This window comes from Theropithecus gelada, chromosome 1 (genome assembly GCF_003255815.1).
Source record: "Theropithecus gelada isolate Dixy chromosome 1, Tgel_1.0, whole genome shotgun sequence".
Lineage (NCBI taxonomy): Eukaryota > Metazoa > Chordata > Mammalia > Primates > Cercopithecidae > Theropithecus > Theropithecus gelada.
In genome coordinates, this window is record NC_037668.1 from 222,260,307 (window position 1) to 222,280,608 (window position 20,302).

General features: G+C 39.0%; 1 protein-coding gene across 1 annotated transcript; it reads right to left on the reverse strand.

Moving 5' to 3' along the window:
* Positions 1-303: 303 nt before the first annotated feature.
* On the reverse strand, positions 304-1,473 carry LOC112613073 (olfactory receptor 14I1). Its single transcript, XM_025368267.1, has one exon. The coding sequence runs from the start codon at positions 1,453-1,455 to the stop codon at positions 520-522; it is 936 nt and encodes a 311-aa protein (XP_025224052.1). The 5' UTR covers positions 1,456-1,473; the 3' UTR covers positions 304-519.
* Between the last annotated feature and the right edge of the window lie 18,829 nt (positions 1,474-20,302).

Genomic DNA, 20,302 nt, shown 5'->3' on the forward strand with positions numbered 1-20,302 from the left:
TTAATTTCCTGACAGATTTCTAAAAATAGCTAAGTGACAGATACATCCTTGAAATATTTGCAAAATCTAAAACATGCATTCCTGTTCTAAAAACCCTTCTGCTTGTTTTGTTTTTTATTTGTTGTTGTTGTTGTTGACTAGCTAAATCCAGTACTAAAACTCTGTGTGTGTGTGTGTGTCCTCTTCCAAAAAATTCATAGTAACAGGAATGTTAGGCTACAGGTTCAGGATAAGTTATTTAAACCAGTTGGAAGACGTGTGGGACGGGAAGGAATAGATCACCAGAACAAGCTGCAGTTACACAATCTTGAAATATTTTATGAATGTACTTTTACACTTTTACTTTTTGAAGAAACATTTGCATTTCTAACTACATACAGTAGTGCAAATAGTCTTTCTCCCATTCAACAGTTTTTTCAGTGTTTTTCATTTCATCAACAGTGTTTTCATCTTTTGTCATAAAGTATTTATACTTTTTTGGTTTTTCTTGCAGATCTTTACGGTAAAGACCAGGACGTTCTACTTTTGTGGAAAATGTATCTTCACAAACAGTCTCCACAAGGCTATTTTAATCTCCTTATTCCTAAGACTATATATGATGGGATTGAGGAAGGGAGGCAAAACTGTGTATGTCACAGCGATCACCAAATCCTGAACAGACAGAGTTTTTGCAGTTGGTCCTAAGGCAGCAAAGAGCCCTGTGGTAAGAAAGAGCATGACGACAACCAGCTGGGGGGAGCAGGTGGAGAAGGCTTTTGCTCGACTGTGTCCTGAAGGGATTCTCAGCACCGTTGAGAAGATTTGGAAATAGGACATCATCATGAGAATAAAGCATCCCAGAACCAAACATGAGCTCAGGGCCAGGGTCAAAAACTCCACAAAGAAAACCTCACAGGAAACCAGGGCCAACACGTGAGGGATGTCACAGAAGAACTGGTGGATCACGTTGGATCTGGAAACCTGCTCCCAAAACATGTTGCCAGTGTGGACGGCCGCGTAGGAAAAACAGCTTAGCCAGGTGGTGACTGCTATCTGATAGCACCTTCCGGATGTCATCACAGCTGCATATTGGAGGGGGTGGCAAATGGCAATATAGCGGTCGTAGGACATGACAGTGAGGAAGGCCAGCTCAGCAGATGCAAAGGCAAAGAAAAAATAGACTTGAGCTACACAGCCAAGATAAGAGATGGAGCTTCTGCGAGTCAGGGAGTTATGGATGGATTTAGGCACAGTGACTGAGATGTAGCACAGATCCGAAACGGAGAGGTTCTTCAGGAAGAAGTACATGGGGGTGTGAAGATGCTGATCGAGAGTGATGACTGCAATGATGAGCAGGTTTCCCACCAGCACTGCCAGATAAGTCAGCAGAAAGAGCCCGGCGTGCAGCACCTGCAGCTCCCAGGTGCCGGAAAACTCCATCAGCAGGAATTCTGTCACTTTTGTGAGATTGTCCATTTGGCAGCGAAATCTGTGTTCTGATTGTTGAGAAAAAATATACAGTAGTTTTAAATGAGACAAGGTGAGCACGGTGTGGTAGGAGTAATATCCTCCTAAATTAAATTCAATCCACTGTACGTCTTCCACACTGCTTACATAAATACAATGGTGGGAGATTTTAACATGAAATGATCATAAAAAATATATGCCGAAGACTACGAGTAACCGATTTCTAAAAGCTTTCGATTAATACTGTTTTTCTATTATACGGAACTTCTCAATCCTGAAATTAAGATTTTTCTCATCAAATAAACTAAGGGGTGCTTATTAAATATGCAGAATTTCAAGTCTCAAAGCAAATATACTAAATAAAAATTTGTGGGATAAAACCAATACTTTGCTTTTCATACAAGTTTCTGGGTGATTTTTTAATACAAAAGTTTGTAGTTTTAACTGTGGTTATACATCCTGGGCAGAGTCTACTCTCTTTAGCTATTTGTTGAATAAATTGGGTGGTAAGCCACTTTAAAATGAGGATTTACTATTTAAGACATGGAAAGAGTATGGAATATGATTTTAAAACCATTGTTAATAGCTCTGGTTTGGAGAGGGAAATTTATTTTGTGTCAATGTGCAAGACATGATAATAGTTATACTAACAATACCATTACCCTCGTGTTGATTATAATAGTTATACTAACAATGCCATTACTCCCGTATTGATAATAGTTATACTAACAACGCCAATACCCTCGTGTTGATGATAATAGTGATACTAACAATGCCATTACCCTCGTGTTGATGATAATAGTTATACTAACAATGCCATTACCCTCGTGTTGCACCTTCTCTGTGCCAGATGCTATTATCTGTATAGAACACACCTTGGCTCAATCAATATCCATAATTGTGCAATAAATTAAACTATGCTATTATTCTTATTCTGAAGATAAAATGGAGGCATAACAACATCAAATAACTTGCCCAATGCCACTGAAAGGGCCAGCGCCCCAGCCAGCATTTAAATCAAGGCAGTTCATTTCCAGGATGTGTTGCTAACCTCTACATTCTAAGATTTTTTCATAGACAATAACTTCAACTAACACAAGTTCACAAAATTTTTTTCTATATATTGTTTATCATATTTTACTTATTTTCACTGGTATTATATGTTTGAAATAAGTTTTTCTGCATCAAGGTCATGTGTGTTAGATTCTGTTCACATGACTAAAATCTCAACTTATTTTTTCAAACTAGAGCAAATTTTAAACAAATGATTTTAAAATCTGGTTACTGATCATCTAAGGGTTAGTTGCCTTATTTCATTAATGATAAACTATTAAGCTCATAAATGCTATCCTTTGTTACTAGGCAAATGTGAAATGTTATAAGACAGGTAGAACCTATGTTTTATGACAAGTTTTAAAGATAATGTGAAATGTTATTTTTTCATAGGAGAGATAGAACCTATGTTTAATGACAAATTTTGAAGATAATCTTTTGTCCAAATACCATAAATCATATAGTCACTTTGAAGCATTTCATTGTATCATTAAAACAAGTAATTGAAAAGAATTCCACTCTTGGCCAGGTGAGGTGGCTCATGCCTATAATCCCAACACTTTGGGAGGTCAAGGCAGGTGGATCTCCTGAGGTGAGTTCTAGACCAGCCTGACCAATGTGGTGAAACCCCATCTCTACTAAAAATACAAAATAGCCAAGTATGGTGGCGCATGCCTGTAATCCCAGCTACTCCTGAGGTTGAAGCAGGAGAATCGCTTGAACCTGGGAGGCGGAGGTTGCAGTAAGCCAAGATTGTGCCATTGCACTCCAGCCTGGGAAACAAGGGCATAACTCCGTTTTAAAAAAAAATGCACTCTCGCACTTGTGATGAGTAATAAATGACAAAGGAGTACTATCACTGATAAACAACAAACTATAAAAACACATTAGCATTAAAAATGAGCAAAGTATATGATCAAGGGTTCAGAAAACTGAAAAGCTAATGACCTTATAATTCAAAACGTGTTCAACTTGACTAGTTATGGAAATGCAAATTAAAACTTTAACATGATGTAATTTTGTGTTCATTGCTTTAGAAAACATATGTCTGGCAAGCAAAGGCTTGACAAACATGTGAAGGGATGAAGCTCTTTTACTGCTGTTTACTTTGTTGTGTAAGCAGTCTGCCTACTTTGGAGGGTCAATTAGAAATTTTTAACACAACTGAAGATGTGCAAGTTTGATGCAGGAATGCTCCTTCTGACAAATGTATAAAATGTATACTTGAGTTTTAAAAAATGACATATGTAAGGACGTTTGCTCCATGATGTTTAAACCCCTAATTACCATCACTAAGAAAATGGATAATATACACTGCTTTATCCCAGAATGGAATACACTCTAGAAGTTAAACTGAATGGGATACTCTACCTACATCAATATTGAACATTTCAACATATTTTTGAAAAAAAACCCCACAAACTATTACACAAACTATGTTCCCAATCAAATGCATTTAAACATTCAAATTGTGCAGTGCATTATTTATAAATACACACACACACACACACACGTAAGCTTGTATAAAACAATTACTGGAATGAATACAAATACCAATAAATGGGGGAGGGGAGGGAAACAAGGTGAAAAAAATTGAACAGTAATTATATCTAATATTTTAATAGTTAAAATCATTAAAGCAAACAAAAATATAAGTAAATGATACACCTAAGTACTAGTTCTTAATCGTTTGTTATACTCTTTCTAGATTTTGGATATTTCATATTTTTAATATTATTTATACGTTAATGTCAAAGAAGCAATTGAAATGCTTTTGTGTGTTATAAATTGGGTTTCACTTTTTAAATTGCTTGTAAAAATCAGTGAACAAAAGCTCTCTTTTTTCCACTATTTTCTTTGACATTATGGATTCAATAAAATACCTCACATATTAAAGTAATTTCAAAAAATATGATTAAAATAAAAAGTAATGGGGACTCAGGTGATTACATTCTGCATATTTTGGCATCCATTATAATACTATTTAACACTGCAGAGTAACTTAAAACTGGGTTTTTTGGCCGGGCGCGGTGGCTCAAGCCTGTAATCCCAGCACTTTGGGAGGCCGAGACGGGCGGATCACGAGGTCAGGAGATCGAGACCATCCTGGCTAACGCGGTGAAACCCCGTCTCTACTAAAAAATACAAAAAACTAGCCGGGCGCGGTGGTCGGCGCCTGTAGTCCCAGCTACTCGGGAGGCTGAGGCAGGAGAATGGCGTAAACCCGGGAGGCGGAGCTTGCAGTGAGCTGAGATCCGGCCACTGCACTCCAGCCTGGGCGACAGAGCGAGACTCCGTCTCAAAAAAAAAAAAAAAAAAAAAGAAAAGAAAAAAGAAAAAAAAAAAAAGAAAACTGGGTTTTTGTTCTGACTTAATAGAATTCAATGAAACAAGTAATAAGATGGTTAACCAGTTTGTATTTAAAATGTCTCAACCAACCAACCAAGAACTGTAGCTGTCCAGTAAAACAAGACAAAAGGTTACCCAGCCTTCCAGCAGAATCAGCAGGAGTGTACAGCAGTGTACTGTCTCCCAGGTTAGCCTGCCATCGGTAGATGTAAAATTCTACACCTCTGCCACATGGCCAATTCCCCATAATGTATTATCTAGAGAACAAGAAAATAACAATGTTCTTTCATTGATTCTAACACTCACATTTCTGTACTGCTAAAGGAAAAGCATCATAAAATGTATGTATAGTTTGCATATAATTGACATATAGTTAATGTTTATTGAAAAATTATTAAATCAATACTTTCCTTGAAAATTGTCTACAGTTTGAAATTGACATACAAAACAAATTTATAGGGATGCAAAGAAACATGTATTATTATAATATATAAGCATATATACACCTGTTCAAAATATTAGGCAAATTGACGTGCATTTATTAACAGAAACTTAGTAGTTAACACATTAGTTAAAAAGACACAACACACTTTCACACACATATGTGCGTCATTGATAGATTTAAGTTGCAAATTTTGAATATATTATTTTTAACTGTAAAGCATATTGAATTAAGTATACATGAAGGTTTCCTGCTTCCAAGTCTGCCTATTTTAAATTCACACATACGGTATGATGAGTAATGAGATTGAAAGAGACCTGAATTCTTGTCATGTTCCGACACAGCTAAGATGTTTTAAGTTGGGGAACCTGCAAATACATTTTAATTTCAATTTACTGAAATGTAAAACTACACTCAACAAGATGGCCTCTGCTGCCCCACCTCTGAGAGCATTTGTATCTAATCTGTATGAAGCCTTTTTACTTCAGTGTAGTTCTGAGTAGCCTGATGCTGAAGAGCTTTCTTTTATCCCACTTATATCAAGGAAAAGAGCAATATTGAGGAACAAAACTAATATACACCGCACCATCAGCTGCTGCTACTCTAGTTTCAAGCTAAAAATAGATCTCTCCAAAACTGATTAAAATGATAAAAATTCAGGCAAACTGCATGCACTAAATTATTTTGTTTGTTTCATTGGAAAAAAAATATGAAACATAATTACTAAGAACAATTAAATCACTTTAAGCAAATGTGTCTTGATTTTTTTTCTCATAAAAAATTTGAAATGATTACTTACATAAATCTCACACAAATTCAACTTCCTTATTGGGTAAATATCTGAGAAATACAAGACCAGCAATACCTTGATTAAATAACATGTAGCTTCTCAATATGTATTCAGTGTCTGGACCAATGATGATAAAGAAATAATTCTGAAGTTTTCCTCTGTGTCTCACCAGAAGAAGTGACCCAATTTAACATGTGAACTCAGTGATGGACAAAACCTGATATATATCAAGGAGACGATCTTCTCTGTGAGTTTCCCATAGAGACTGGGTGGCCACAGTCTGGCTTCCAGAAGGAAGCCTGGGGGACACTGGTCTCAGGAGGATGCTGCCTCCTGTGGGTTAATTGTACCTTACCTGCTGAAACAGAAAGCAGAATGTGGAGTAGGTGCCAACTGAATTTGAGTCTATGAGGAAGTGATGAGCATAAGAGAAACAGAGATTTTCATTAAGAGTGAGGAGAGTAAACAGTGAAAAGTATAGGATTTATATTTTCACATTTCATAAAATAATCTTTGATAAAGTACAAAACCCAGACATTTAAGTAAACTCAGAAAATAATTGTTTTACTTCATCACTATGCCTGGTCAGTATGCCACATGAGAGCAGTTAAGTGCATATATTCAGTTTACTACCCAGTTATAGCAGCCTATTTCTGTATTGCACATAGACCCTCAGAAAATTATTGGCTTAATGGAGAAAATCATCATGCTTCTCATCTTCCTCCAAATCTATTTGTTGCACAACCAGTCATAGACCAAGAGGATGAACAGATCTCACTAAATACGGTCATTTGAAAATTAGAAGTGAATAGAAAAATCTGTCAAATTTAGGAGATATATATTTTATCATTTTTCAAATGAGGAAAGCGAGTCTTAATATAAAAACTTAGGACAAATTAAACTTAGACTTTATTTGATCAAAGAATGATTCATTATTGGATCACACTAAGGATTGGAAGAAATTCAGAGAACTCTGCCCAGCAGCGTGAACAAGGTTTTACGGGCCAGACATAGCAGTGAAGTAGAAAAATCACCTGTTTGCCTACAGCTAGACATCCATCTTGTTTGAACATGGTGTTATTTAATTTTGGCAATACTATAAGGCAGTAGGAAAATATTGCACACACATATATATACACACATACAGATACTGATAGACATGTAACAGAAACATTACACATTTTTAGCCATGTGCCAGGTACAATAATACAAATCTGACTAATTTATTAAAGAATATCTGGATCCAAATTGTTTTTCAGCCAATGCCACTTAAATGGCTAAAGCTTTTTACTAGTATTTGTGGAAAATATCATTAAAGTTTATTTGCTCAGTTTCCAAATATCTGTTTTTCTTTCTTCTACTTCTGCTATCTACCCTAAACTTGCATTTTAAATGGATACCTATTAGACTCTAGAGATTGTGTAGAAAATTGATGGCTTAAAAGCACAGAGCTTGGACTTCAAGCTTAAATACTTTAATTTGCCTAAACTAAAAAAGAAAGATGTTGTAAAGACCCAGTTAAGGCAAGATGGCTAGGAAAAGCACTTCAAGGGCAAGGTTTTTTGTAGATTTAAGCCAATGCTTTCTTCATCGTAAGAGTTTCCAGTGTTCTCTGTCCAGAGAGGTGGACCTTCTCACAAATGGAGATTCCCTTTATGGATGTAAATTTCTTTTACAAAAAGTCCTCAAAATAAGCAAGTGAAAATAGTTTCTATGCCGAAAAAGTTGTATTTTGGAGATTTATTCTGCTAAATCAGTGGTTTTCCAACCCACCTTCTATTTCTTAACTAAAATACTAAGTGGGTGGAACCCACTGAAGATTAGGACAAATATGTTGTGTGCCTGACTCAGCATGGATACTTCTTATCTTCCTTTATAATCACAGACTGGTACAACTTTTCTGTCCTGTTTTGTTTTCAAGATTGCAAGACCGAACAATATTTCCACCCCTTTCCCACAAAGAGTTTTGGGGCAAAGATCATCACAACAAGAAAGAGTTGGTGGAGCATATATTTAGCAGGAAGTTGGAGAAGAGGTGTCCAGCTGACTGCAGGGTTCCCAGTCAACCTGGGAGAAGCAGGATTAAACAGAGAAAACAGAAACGACTCCTTCTTACAGACGTTTTCCTAAAAATGATTCAACTCTCAGTTGGACAGGTTCAGGTATGGGGATTTTTCACATTTGATTTGAAACTTTTTCTCTGGGGGATTGGTTGATTATTGCCCAGGGAGTGTACCCCCTGGGGGCTTTCTCTAGCAGTTAGACAGTCCAGGTCCATCAGATGACAGGTACAGAAATGAAAAATTTCTTATCCAAAGGCCTATTTAAAATACAGGTAAACTTCATGGGACACAGGGTCCTTTAGTTTTGAGGCAACTCCTTTGGGGTTCAAAATAGCTACAAGGAGGTCTTCTCAGTCCCCATAGCTGGTGTAATATAAAGGCATGCACCTCTTTGTCCTTTGTAAAAAGTTTCCCCACTGTGGCCTTTGTAACTCGAAGTTACCTTTGGTCGGGTTCACTCATTGTTCTAGAAAAACACAGGTTCTGGGTCCACGGTTCTTATACATAAAATAGGCCGCAGTCCCAGATGGCAGAGTTCTAGAGTCCTTGGATTCAAAACACACATGAGGTGCTGTCTTCCAGAAACCTTACCTACCGGAGGCCTCCTACTGGACCCAGTCTGGTTTCTTTACCAGATCCATTCCAAATCTGAACCCAGTCCAGTCAACAAATTGCTCAAACAAAATAAGAGCTAAAAACACAAATTTGCAGAGCTTGAAACAGAGAAAATTTACCCATAGCCTTCAGTTGTAGTATGAGAGCAATGGGCCCTAGTGGGTATCTACACTTGGGCATTCCTTGTTCCAGGGGGCCACTGGGTGTCCTTCAAATCTTCCAACACAAAACTGTTAAAAGAAAAACTTTATCAATGACACAGAAAAGTAAGAGGCATATTCAGGACTTGAACTCAGCTCTGGACCAAGTGAACCTAATAGACATCTACAGAACTCTCCACCTCAAATCAACAGAATATACATTCTTCTCATCGTCACATAGCACTTATTCTAAAGTTGGCCACATAATTGGAAATAAAACATTCCTCAGCAAAGGCAAAACAATGGAAATCATAACAAACAGTCTCTCAGACCACAGTGCAATCAAATTAGAACACAGGATTAAGAAACTCACTCAGCACCATACAACTACATGGAAAGTGAACAACCTGCTCCTGAATGACTACTAGGTAAATAACAAAGTTAAGACAGAAATAAATAAGTTATTTGAAACCAATGAGAACAAAGACACAATGTACCAGAATTTCTGGAGCACAGCTAAAGCAGCATTTAGAGGGAAATTTATAGCACTAAATGCCCACATCAGAAAGCAGGAAAGATCTAAAATTGACACCTTCACATTGAAATTAAAAGAACTAGACAAGCAAGAGCAAACAAATTCAAAAGCTAGCAGAAGACTAGAAATAACTAAAATCAGAGCAGAACCGAAGGAAATAGAGAAATGAAAAAGCCTTCAAAAAAAACAATGAAACCATGAGCTGGTTTTTTAAAAAGTCTAACAAAATAGATAGACCACCAGCCAGGCTAATAAAGAAAAGAGAGATCAAATAGACATAATACAAAATGGTAAAGGGGATATCACCACTGATCCAACACAAACTACCATCAGAGAATACTATAAACATCTCTATGCAAATAAAATAGAAAATCTAGAAGACATCGATAAATTCCTGGACACATACACCCTCCCAAGACTATACCAGGAAGAAACCAAATCCCTGAACAGACCAATAACAAGTTCTGAAATTCAAGCACTAATTAATGGCCTACCAACCAAAAAAAAAAAAGGCCAGGAACAGATGGATTCACAGCTAAATTCTACCAGAGGTACAAAGACGAGCTGGTACAGTTCCTTCTGAAACTATTCCAAACAGCAGAAAAAGAAGGACTGTTCCCTAACTCATTTTATGAGGCCAGCATCACCCTGATACCATAACCTAGCAGAGACACACACACACAAAAAAAGGAAATTTCAGGCCAATATCCCTGATGAACACTGATGTGAAAATCCTCAATAAAATACTGGCAAACTGAATCCAGCAGCACATCAAAAAGATTATCCACCATGATCAAGTCGGATTCATCCCTGGGATGCAAGGTTGCTTCAACATATGCAAATCAGTAAACACAATCCATCACATAAACAGAACCAATGACAAAAACCACATGATTATCTTAATAGATGCAGAAAAGGCCTTCAATAAAAATCAACACCCCTTCATGCTAAAAACTCTCAATAAACTATGTATGGATGGAATATATCTCAAAATAATAAGAGCTATTTATGACAAACCCATAGCCAATATCATACTGAATGGGCAAAAACTGGATGCATTCCCTTTGAAAATCAGCACGAGACAAAGATGCCCTCTCTGATCACTCCTATTCAATATAGTATTGGAAGTTCTGACCAGGGCAATCAGACAAGAGAAAGAAATAAAGGTATTGAAATAGGAAGAGAGGAAGTCAAATTGTCTCTGTTTGCAGATGACATGATTGTGAGTTTAGAAAAGTCAATCATCTCAGCCCCCAAGCTCCTTAAGCTGATCTGCAAATTCAGCAGTCTCAGGATACAAAACCAATGTGCAAAAATCACAAGCATTTTTAAAAATTTATTTATTATTATACTTTAAGTTGTAGGGTACATGTGCATAACGTGCAGGTTTGTTACATATGTATACTTGTGCCATGTTGGTGTGCTGCACCCATCAACTCGTCATTTACATCAGGTATAACTCCCAATGCAATCCCTCCCCCCTCCTCCCTCCCCCCTCCCCCCTCCCCATGATAGGCCCTGGTGTGTGATGTTCCCCTTCCTGAGTCCAAGTGATCTCATTGTTCAGTTCCCACCTATGAGTGAGAACATGCAGTGTTTGGTGTTCTGTTCTTGTGATAGTTTGCTGAGAATGATGGTTTCCAGCTGCATCCATGTCCCTACAAAGGACACAAACTCATCCTTTTTTATGGCTGCATAGTATTCCATGGTGTATATGTGCCACATTTTCTTAATCCAATCTGTCACTGATGGACATTTGGGTTGATTCCAAGCCTTTGCTATTGTGAATAGTGCTGCAATAAACATACGTGTGCATGTGTCTTTATAGCAGCATGATTTATAATCCTTTGGGTATATACCCAGTAATGGGATGGCTGGGTCATATGGTACATCTAGTTCTAGATCCTTGAGGAATCGCCATACTGTTTTCCATAATGGTTGAACTAGTTTACAATCCCACCAACAGTGTAAAAGTGTTCCTATTTCTCCACATCCTCTCCAGCACCTGTTGTTTCCTGACTTTTTAATGATCGCCATTCTAACTGGTGTGAGATGGTATCTCATTGTGGTTTTGATTTGCATTTCTCTGATGGCCAGTGATGATGAGCATTTTTTCATGTGTCTGTTGGCTGTATGAATGTCTTCTTTTGAGAAATGTCTATTCATATCCTTTGCCCACTTTTTGATGGGGTTGTTTGTTTTTTTCTTGTAAATTTGTTTGAGTTCTTTGTAGGTTCTGGATTCTTATATATGAATAATAGACAAACAGCCAAATCACGAGTGAACTCCCATTCACAACTGTTACAAAGACAATGAAATACCTACAAATACAACTTACAAGGGACATGAAGGACCTCTTCAAGGAGAACTACAAACCACTGCTCAAGGAAATAAGAGAGGACACAAACAAATGGAAAAAAATTCCATGCTCATGAATAGGAAGAATCAATATTGTCAAAATGGCCATACTGCTCAAAGTAATTATAGATTCAATGCTATTCCCATCAAGCTACCATTGGCTTTCTTCACAGAACTGGAAAAACTACTTTAAATTTCATATGGAACGAAAAAAGAGCCTAATAGCCAAGACAATCCTAAGCAAAAAGAATGAAGCAGGAGGCATCATGCTACTTGACTTCAAACTATACTACAAGGCTACAGTAACCAAAACAGCATGGTATTGGTACCAAAACAGATATATAGACCAGTGGAACAGAACAGAGACCTCAGAAACACCACCATCTCCCACCAGTTAGAGAGGTCATCATTAAAAAGTCAAGAAACAACAGATGCTGGTGAGGATGTGGAGAAATAGGAACACATTTACACTGTGGGTGGGAGTGTAAATTAGGTCAACCATTGTGAAAGACAGTGTGGCAATTCCTCAAGGATCTAGAACTAGAAATACCATTTGACCCAGCAAACCCATTACTGGGTATATACCTAAAGGATTATAAATCATTCTACTATAAAGACACATGCACACGTATGTTTATTGCAGCACTATTTACAATGGCAAAGACTTGGAACCAACCCAAATGCCCATCAATGATATACTGGATAAAGGAAACGTGGCACATATACACCATGGAATACTACGAAGCCATGAAAAAGAGCGAGTTCATATCCTTTGCAGGGACATGGATGAAGCTGGAAACCATCATTCTCAGCAAACTGACACAGGAACAGAAAACTAAGCACTGCATGTTCTCACTCATAAATGAAAGTTGAATAATGATAACACATGGACACAGGGAGGGGAACATCACACACCAGGGCCTGTTGAGGGGTGGGAGGCAAAGGGAGGGAGAACATTAGGACAAATGCCTAATGTATGCAGGGCTTAAAACCTAGATGATGGGTTGATGGGTGCAGCAAACCACCATGGCACATGTATACCTATTTAACAAACCTGCATATTCTGCACATGTATCCCAGAACTTAAATAAAAAGAAAAAAAAACTTTAGACAAATTTAGCAGTTTATTTGAGCAAAGAATGATTCATATATCAGACGGCACTCAGAGCCAATAAGAGGTTCAGATAGCTCTACCCAGCAGTGAGAGCAGTTGTTTTTTCTAAGCAGAAAACACAGAAGGAAAATCAAGAAATAACATGATTCGCTTGCCATATCCAAGTCCTTTTCTAATTTTGGTTTTCTCTTTAAGGCATATTTTTTGCCTGCTACCATGACTTGTATTTTTGATGTTGTTGTTGAAGCTGATGTATTCATTTGCTAGCGTGCCACAGCATTCTGGTAGTTTGATGACACCTTTGGCATTCTTTGGTTTGAAGAAGCGTTACTTCAATCTATTCCTTTATCTTCAAAAGATAATATTCCTATGTGCATGTCCAACTTTTTTTAAATAAGGAGACCAGTTTCAAAGGTAAAGCCCAGACACTTGTTAAGGTAGTGAGGACAGATTTTAATTAATAACATATTTTGGGGTATTTGTGGGGTTTTCACCTAAAACGTAATCTTACACAGGCTGTGGATTATATTTCTGTTTCCAGGAAGCCCCATGTGTTGCCTTGTGCGTGCATCAGTCCCTTGAGAACCCCCTGTGAGTCGGGAGGCATAAGTTCCAGTGACTATAGGGAGTTGAGGAGCTAAAGAGGTAAGTGAAATATCTGGTGGGGTAAAAGGATGGGGGTAGGAGTTACGAGATTAAAGAGGTGCATATCAAAGTGTCAGGGGTGTTTAATGGAAAAATTAAGATGGTAAAAGAAGGAAGGAAAAGAAGAAGGAAATGGGGAGGGAGCAGTTTTATAGGAGCCAGTTTAGGCAGATCTTAAGATTTTCAAATAAACCATGGCAGTTCCAAATTATCCACAGTAAAGTCATTTTGCCTAAAATAGAAGCAGACGTGTTTAGTGTCATAGTATATATAGAGAGTAGCAACTCAAAAGGGGTTTAACTGTGGAGTTCCCGTGGGAAAAGTAGGTTCAAATAGAATGAAGAGGACTCACAAGAAGCCAGAGTGAACATTCTAGCACAGGAGTTAGGAAGTGCATTCCCACTCAAAACAAGGAACAACAAGATAAACAGCCAGCCCAGGAGGTATCTTTCAAAAGAAGCCTGGAATTCTAACCCAGCCTTAGAGACTATACACAGAAACATAAGAAGAAAACACGTCCTCATCATGCTTCAGTGCAAATTTCTAGTGTTAGGCCAGAAGTTGAACTCACCAAATACCCAAAAAAGTAAGTCAACTGAAGATGAGACAAAGGTTTCTACGCATGCAGAAAGGGCCAGATGGGGGTTCCAATCTGGATTTGAGACAAAGGTTTCTATGCAAGAAAGGGCCAAGGGCCAGATGGGGGTTCCAATCTGGATTTGAGTTCCAGGGCCGGATAACTGTCAAGACAGACAAAATGAGAAACTAGTTAAAGAGGTAAGAACATGCTCTAATTAGTCACATACTATTGAAACAGGGAAGAGTTCATCATGAACTGAACTTTGATGTATCCAGGTTGAGGAAAATGTTAAAGGGAATTTGAGGAAGGAGAAATGGGAGTTAGTGGGGGCTCAGTAGGGTCAGGGATGTGAGAAATTACAAATCACGAGAAGTGGGAGTTGGTTCCTGGGAAACCCATTTGGTTTGTTAACTGATACTTGCTGATGTTGGGCTTCTACCCTCCCACAGAGGTTGGGAGACAGCAGCCCTATCTTCAAGTCTTGGCTGGGACAAGCAGGAAATTGTTTTGGCATGCTATAGATTGTCTGTGTAGTTACATAAGTTGTATGTTGAAATCATAAATCCCAATGTGATGATATTGGGAGAGGATGTCTTTGGGAGTTTAGATCATGAATGATGAACTCATAAATGGCCTTAGTGACCTCATAAAACAGACCAGAGAGAGCTTCTTGCCTCTTCTGCCATGTGAGGGCACAGCAAGAAGACTACCCTCTATAAATCAGAAAGTGGGTCCTTACAGACCAAACTGACTGGCAGCTTTACTGTGGACTTTCCAGTCTGCAGAAATGTGAGAAATAAGTGTTGTATAAGGCCACGGTATTTTTGTTATAGCAACCAATAACAGGCAGATTTAAGTTTTCTCAGACAGTTCACTTTAAGGGAGACTGGGTCGTCCTAGAGACATAGACTTGAGCTGTTACCAACTATGGTCCTATCTTTTTCAAGTTTTTATACATCAAAGTTAAGGCTTAATTGAGAAGGCTCAGAAGAGCCTGGCTAGAGTTTGGTCAAGTTTAAAATGATCGTCAACCCTGTATACATCAAAATTGAGTTCAGTGCATGCTGGACTGTTTTCTCTGTTTCAATAGTATATGACTAAATAAAACATGTTGTTGCCACTTAACTTTTTCTTCAATCATATTGGATTAGGGACCCTTTCTACTAGAGTATGATCTCATCTTCAATTAACTAATTACATCTGCAATGATCCTATTTCCAAATAAGGGTACATTCTGAGATAGTCGGGGGGATGACTTCAATATATGAATGTGGGGTACAATTCTTACCATAATTTACATGTTGTGTTAGGTAAAGATAAACTGGCGTTTAGTGTGAATTTTATGTTTATGCATTAGGCTATGTTTATCGCTAGTTTTACCTATGATGTCAGAGGCCATAATTTGCTCTAGTGTTCTTATTTTTGTGTCCTCTGTTATCTTTGGCTTCTCTACAGATTCATTATTAAACAGGATATGAGGCTTGTCATCTTTCCATGTGCATCCTGTTATCACACATGGGATACATTAATGTGTTTGTAGGTGTGGAAGGTAGAGAAATCATTCTATAGTCCTACCAATTGGTCTGAATCTATTTGCTTCTTAACACCGCCTTCCCCCCCGCCCCCCACACCCTCCACATAGGTGACACAGGTTAAAAGGACCTGGAGTTGGGTATTTTCCTTCTGGCATATTGGTTAGCCTGTGGTAAAACCCAAGTAAGTTAGGCAGTCTCTGTTAAATTGTTTCTATTGAGATCAGGTCATTGTTAAGGTGAACAGAAAGCTCTGGGCATATTTCAAATGTTTTCTTCTCTCTGCCAAAGCACAAGGGAATTTCCCTCTACTTTGCACAGTGAGAAGCTGTAGAGACTCCTGAAGGTAAAAATCATGAGTATACGGAGGATTTCCTAAGACTGGGGCTCAACACTGTTTTTGTCAAGTTAGTTCACATGAGCTTCCAGCAATGGATAATTTCAACTACAAGTGTCCTTATGGTACCAGCCCCAGCTGCTGATTACTGTTCCAGGACATTTATCCAAGAAACTCTCCTTTTCCCAGTGTATGTTCTTGGCACCTTTGTCAAAAATCAGTTGGCTGTAAATAAATGAATCTATTTCTAGGTTCTCCATTCTGTTCTACTGCTCCATGTGTCTGTTTTTATGTCAATACGAGGCTGTTTTGGTAACTATAATATATTTTGAAGTCTAGTAATGAGAGGTGACAATGTGCTAGCAGCCCTCACTCTCAGCGCCTCCTCGGCCTAGGTGTCCACTCTGGCGGCGCTTGAGGAGCCCTTCAGCCCGCCACGGCACTGTGGGAGCCCCTCTCTGGGCTGGCTGAGGCTGGAGCCAACCTCCCTCTGCTTGCGGGAAGTGTGGAGGGAGAGGCGCGGGTGGGAACCGGGGCTGCCAGCTGCTTGAAGCGGTCTCGGTGGGCCCCGCACTCGGAGCCTGGCCGGCACCGCCAGCCCAGAGCAGTGAGGGGCTTAGCACCTAGGCCAGCAGACGCAGAGGGTACACCCGGTCCCCCAGCAGTGCTGGCCCCCCGGCACTGTGCTCGAATTCTCGCCCAGCCTCAGCTGTCTCCACGCAGGGCAAGTCTTGGGACCGGCAGCCCGCCATGTCTGAGCTCCCACGCTGCAGTGGGCTCCCTCGTGGGCGGAGCCTCCCCGATGGGCGCTGCCCCCTGCTCCGTGGAGCCCGGTCCCATCTACCGCCCAAGGGCTGAGGAGTGCAGGCGCAGCTAGGGACTGGCAGGCAGCTCCGCCTGCAGCCCGGGTGCAGGATCCACTAGGTGAATCCATCAGGTGAACCCCCTCCTGAGCCGGATGGGGACTTGGAGAACTTTTATATCTAGCGGGAGGATTGTATGTGCACCAATCAGCACTCTGTATCTAGCTAATCTGGTGGGGACTTGGAGAACTTTTGTCTAGCTAGAGGATCCTAAATACATCAATCAGCACTCTGTGTCTAAGGTTTGTAAATACACCAATGGGTACTCTGTATCCAGCTAACTCTGTGTCTAGCTAACCTAGCGGGGACTTGGAGAACTTTTATGTCTAGCAGTGTCCGGCTCAAGGATTGTAAACGCACCAATCAGCACTCTGTCAAAACGGACCAATCAGCTCTCTGTAAGATGGACCAGTCAGCAGGATGTGGGTGGGGTCAGATAAGGGAATAAAAGCAGGCTGCCCCAGGCAGCCAAGGCAACCCGCTCTCTGGTCCGCTTCCACACGGTGGAAGCTTGTTCTTTTGTTCTTTGCAATAAATCTCCCAGCTGCTCACTCTTTGGGTCCCCGCTGCCTTTACGAGCTGTAACACTCACCGTGAAGGTCTGCAGCTTCCTCCTGCAGCCAGCGAGACCACAACCCACCGGGAAGAGTGAACAACTCCGGACGCGCTGCCTGTGAGAAGCTGTAACGCTCACCACGCAGGTCCGCAGCTTCACTCGTGACAGCGAGACCAGGAACCCCCCAGAAGGAAGAAACTGCCGACACATCTGAAGGTCTGAAGGAACAAACTCCGGACACACCATCTTTAAGAACTGTAACCCTCACCGCGAGGGTAGGTGGCTTCATTCTTCAAGTCAGCGAGACCAAGAACCCACCAGCTCCGGACACAGTCATGTGATGACTCCAGCTTTTTTCTGTTTTTTGCTCGAGACAGCTTTGGTCATTCTGTGTTGCTTTTTTTTTATTATTATAAGACCTTTGTTTATTTTTCTTGGTACTTTCATTTTCACTGTCTGATCCTTCATACTCAAATGAGACCAAAGTGATAACATTATTATTATTTTTTTTTTTGAGATGGAGTCTCTGTCACCTAGGCTGGAGTGCAGTGGCGCAATCTTGGCTCACTGCAACCTCTGCCTCCTGGGTTCAAGCAATTCTCCTGCCTCAGCCTCCTGAGTAACTGGGATTACAGGCGTGCACCACCATGCCTGGCTAATTTTTTGTACTTTTTTTTTTAGCAGCGATAGGGCCAGGTTGATCTTGAACTCCTGACCTCATGATGCACTGGACTCAGCCTCCCAAAGTGCTATGATTACAGGTGTGAGCCACCGTGCCCTAAGGTTAATATTTTTATGTATGAATTTGATCTTGTCATCGTGATGCTAGCTGGTTATTTTGCACATTAGTTGATGGAGTTTCTTCAGTGTCATTGGTCTTTATATTTTCGTGTTTTTTTTTTTTTTTTTTTCCCAGTAGCTGGTACCTGTCTCTTTTACTGACCATTTGGGTTTAAACAGTAAGTGCCTTCCATTTTTATTCTCTGGTCTGTATGATTTTTGTTTTTCATGAATTAATATTTATGTAAAATCATTTTATTTTTTCTTAAAAAGTACATCTTTTAAAAAATTCATGGTGTTTGGAGTGGTGGAATCATATACATATTTCAGCATTCTCATTGTATAGTTTTTAAATAATTGCAATATTGAATGGTCATTTAAGCAAGACAGTTTTTTTCTTGGGGCATCCATTGAAAACATGTTCTGCAGATCAAGCCGGTAATGTGTGCAAATGACTGATGTGTTCCTGTTTTAGATTTAGTAATTGTATTTATAAAATACTTTATAGATACATAATTATATTCACAAACAAAAGTATGCTCAATACAGGTATTTATTTAAAAAAGAAAATACTCATGTTATTCAATTGTAGGGAAGATTTTTAATAAATGGTGGACATTTTGTAGATTATTAAATCAGAAGAGGAATGTTCATATTATAAATAAAAATAGTATGAAATTATATAATTATGACAAAAGCAGTATAAACATATCCATATCATAGAAAAGCTGTAAATTCAAGAAAGTAGTAACAGGATTTTATTTTCAAATGTGTTCCCATTTTTATCTGCAGTTAAGTAGATTTTTTAGGTTGCTTTGCATATGTTAATCCTATCTGTGTTCTGGTTTTCTTTTTGGTGCAAATAACTATTATCTACATATTGCTGGAATTAGCATCTTTAGCTATATTATTCTATATTTTTATTCTGAATTACGTTTGAATTTATTGTGTACAGTAATAATTTGATTTTATTTTCAGTGGGATTTGTATCCCATATTACCTTAAATGGTTGTTTGTCTTTGAAAATGGTTGCTTCACAATACATATGTAGTTTTTTTCTACATATTGTGTTCATATCATTGCTTTACACCTTGTCTTTTCATTTGGAGCTATTGCTTTCCTTTAAATGCCACATCTTTTGCCCCAGGGCCATATTCCATGTAAACTGATTGAGACTGTGACACAGGTACATTTTTCCTGAAGCCGTATTTCTCAGGTTATCAGGAATAAAGCATTTGTACGTGTGAGGCTTCCTGTAGAACGTCTTCTCTACTTGCATATTGTAAATAAAAGCATGCACTCCTCAGCATGTTCTGCTCAGTTCCCAACTCTTCCTTCCGTTACTGAAGGAGGAAAATCACAGGAGAATATCCTGGAAGACAAATTTACCCAGACCTATTTCCCTCTTGTTTTTCTTAAGTTGGCTATTCATCATTTTGTTTGGTAAAAGTATATTGAAGAGGTGCCAGTTGAACAGGGTATTTGTGAAGAGGCAGCCTGAGTCATTAGTGAATTCTCCTGATGCCTTTTTGTTCTGTGTGTGCAGCCATTTCACCTTCAGTCCAGGCTTTGCTAGGAGAGGCAGGTCCAAACGTTATCATTAACACATCTGTAGACGGGCTACAATTGTCACACAAAGATGAATTATACATGAGCACTAGTTTTATTTTCTGTTATAAATCTGAATTTTGGAAGGCTGAGGCAGAGGAATCACTTTAGCCCAGGAGGTCGAGGCTGCAGTGAGCCATGATTGAACCACTGCACTCCAACCTGGGCAACAGAGCAAGAGCCTGTCCAGATAAAAGTCTAAGTCACTAGAAAATTCCACTTCCACCCCAGATTCTCCCTGCATTTTACTCTTCATTTGCAGTGATGTTTTCATGCTGCTTTTTTCCCCTCATGTGTATCATGAGAATATGAAGTAAAATTACAACCACAGATTAAACCACTTTTTTTCTGTAATTGCACAGTTCTCTTAAAATACTTGAAGTTGACAAATTGATGAAGTTCAATCGTTTTGAGAAAAGAAAGTGAGAAAGAGGCCGAGACAGACAAAGATACACAGAGAGACAGAATTAAAGTAAAAGTTTGGTCAAATATAAGA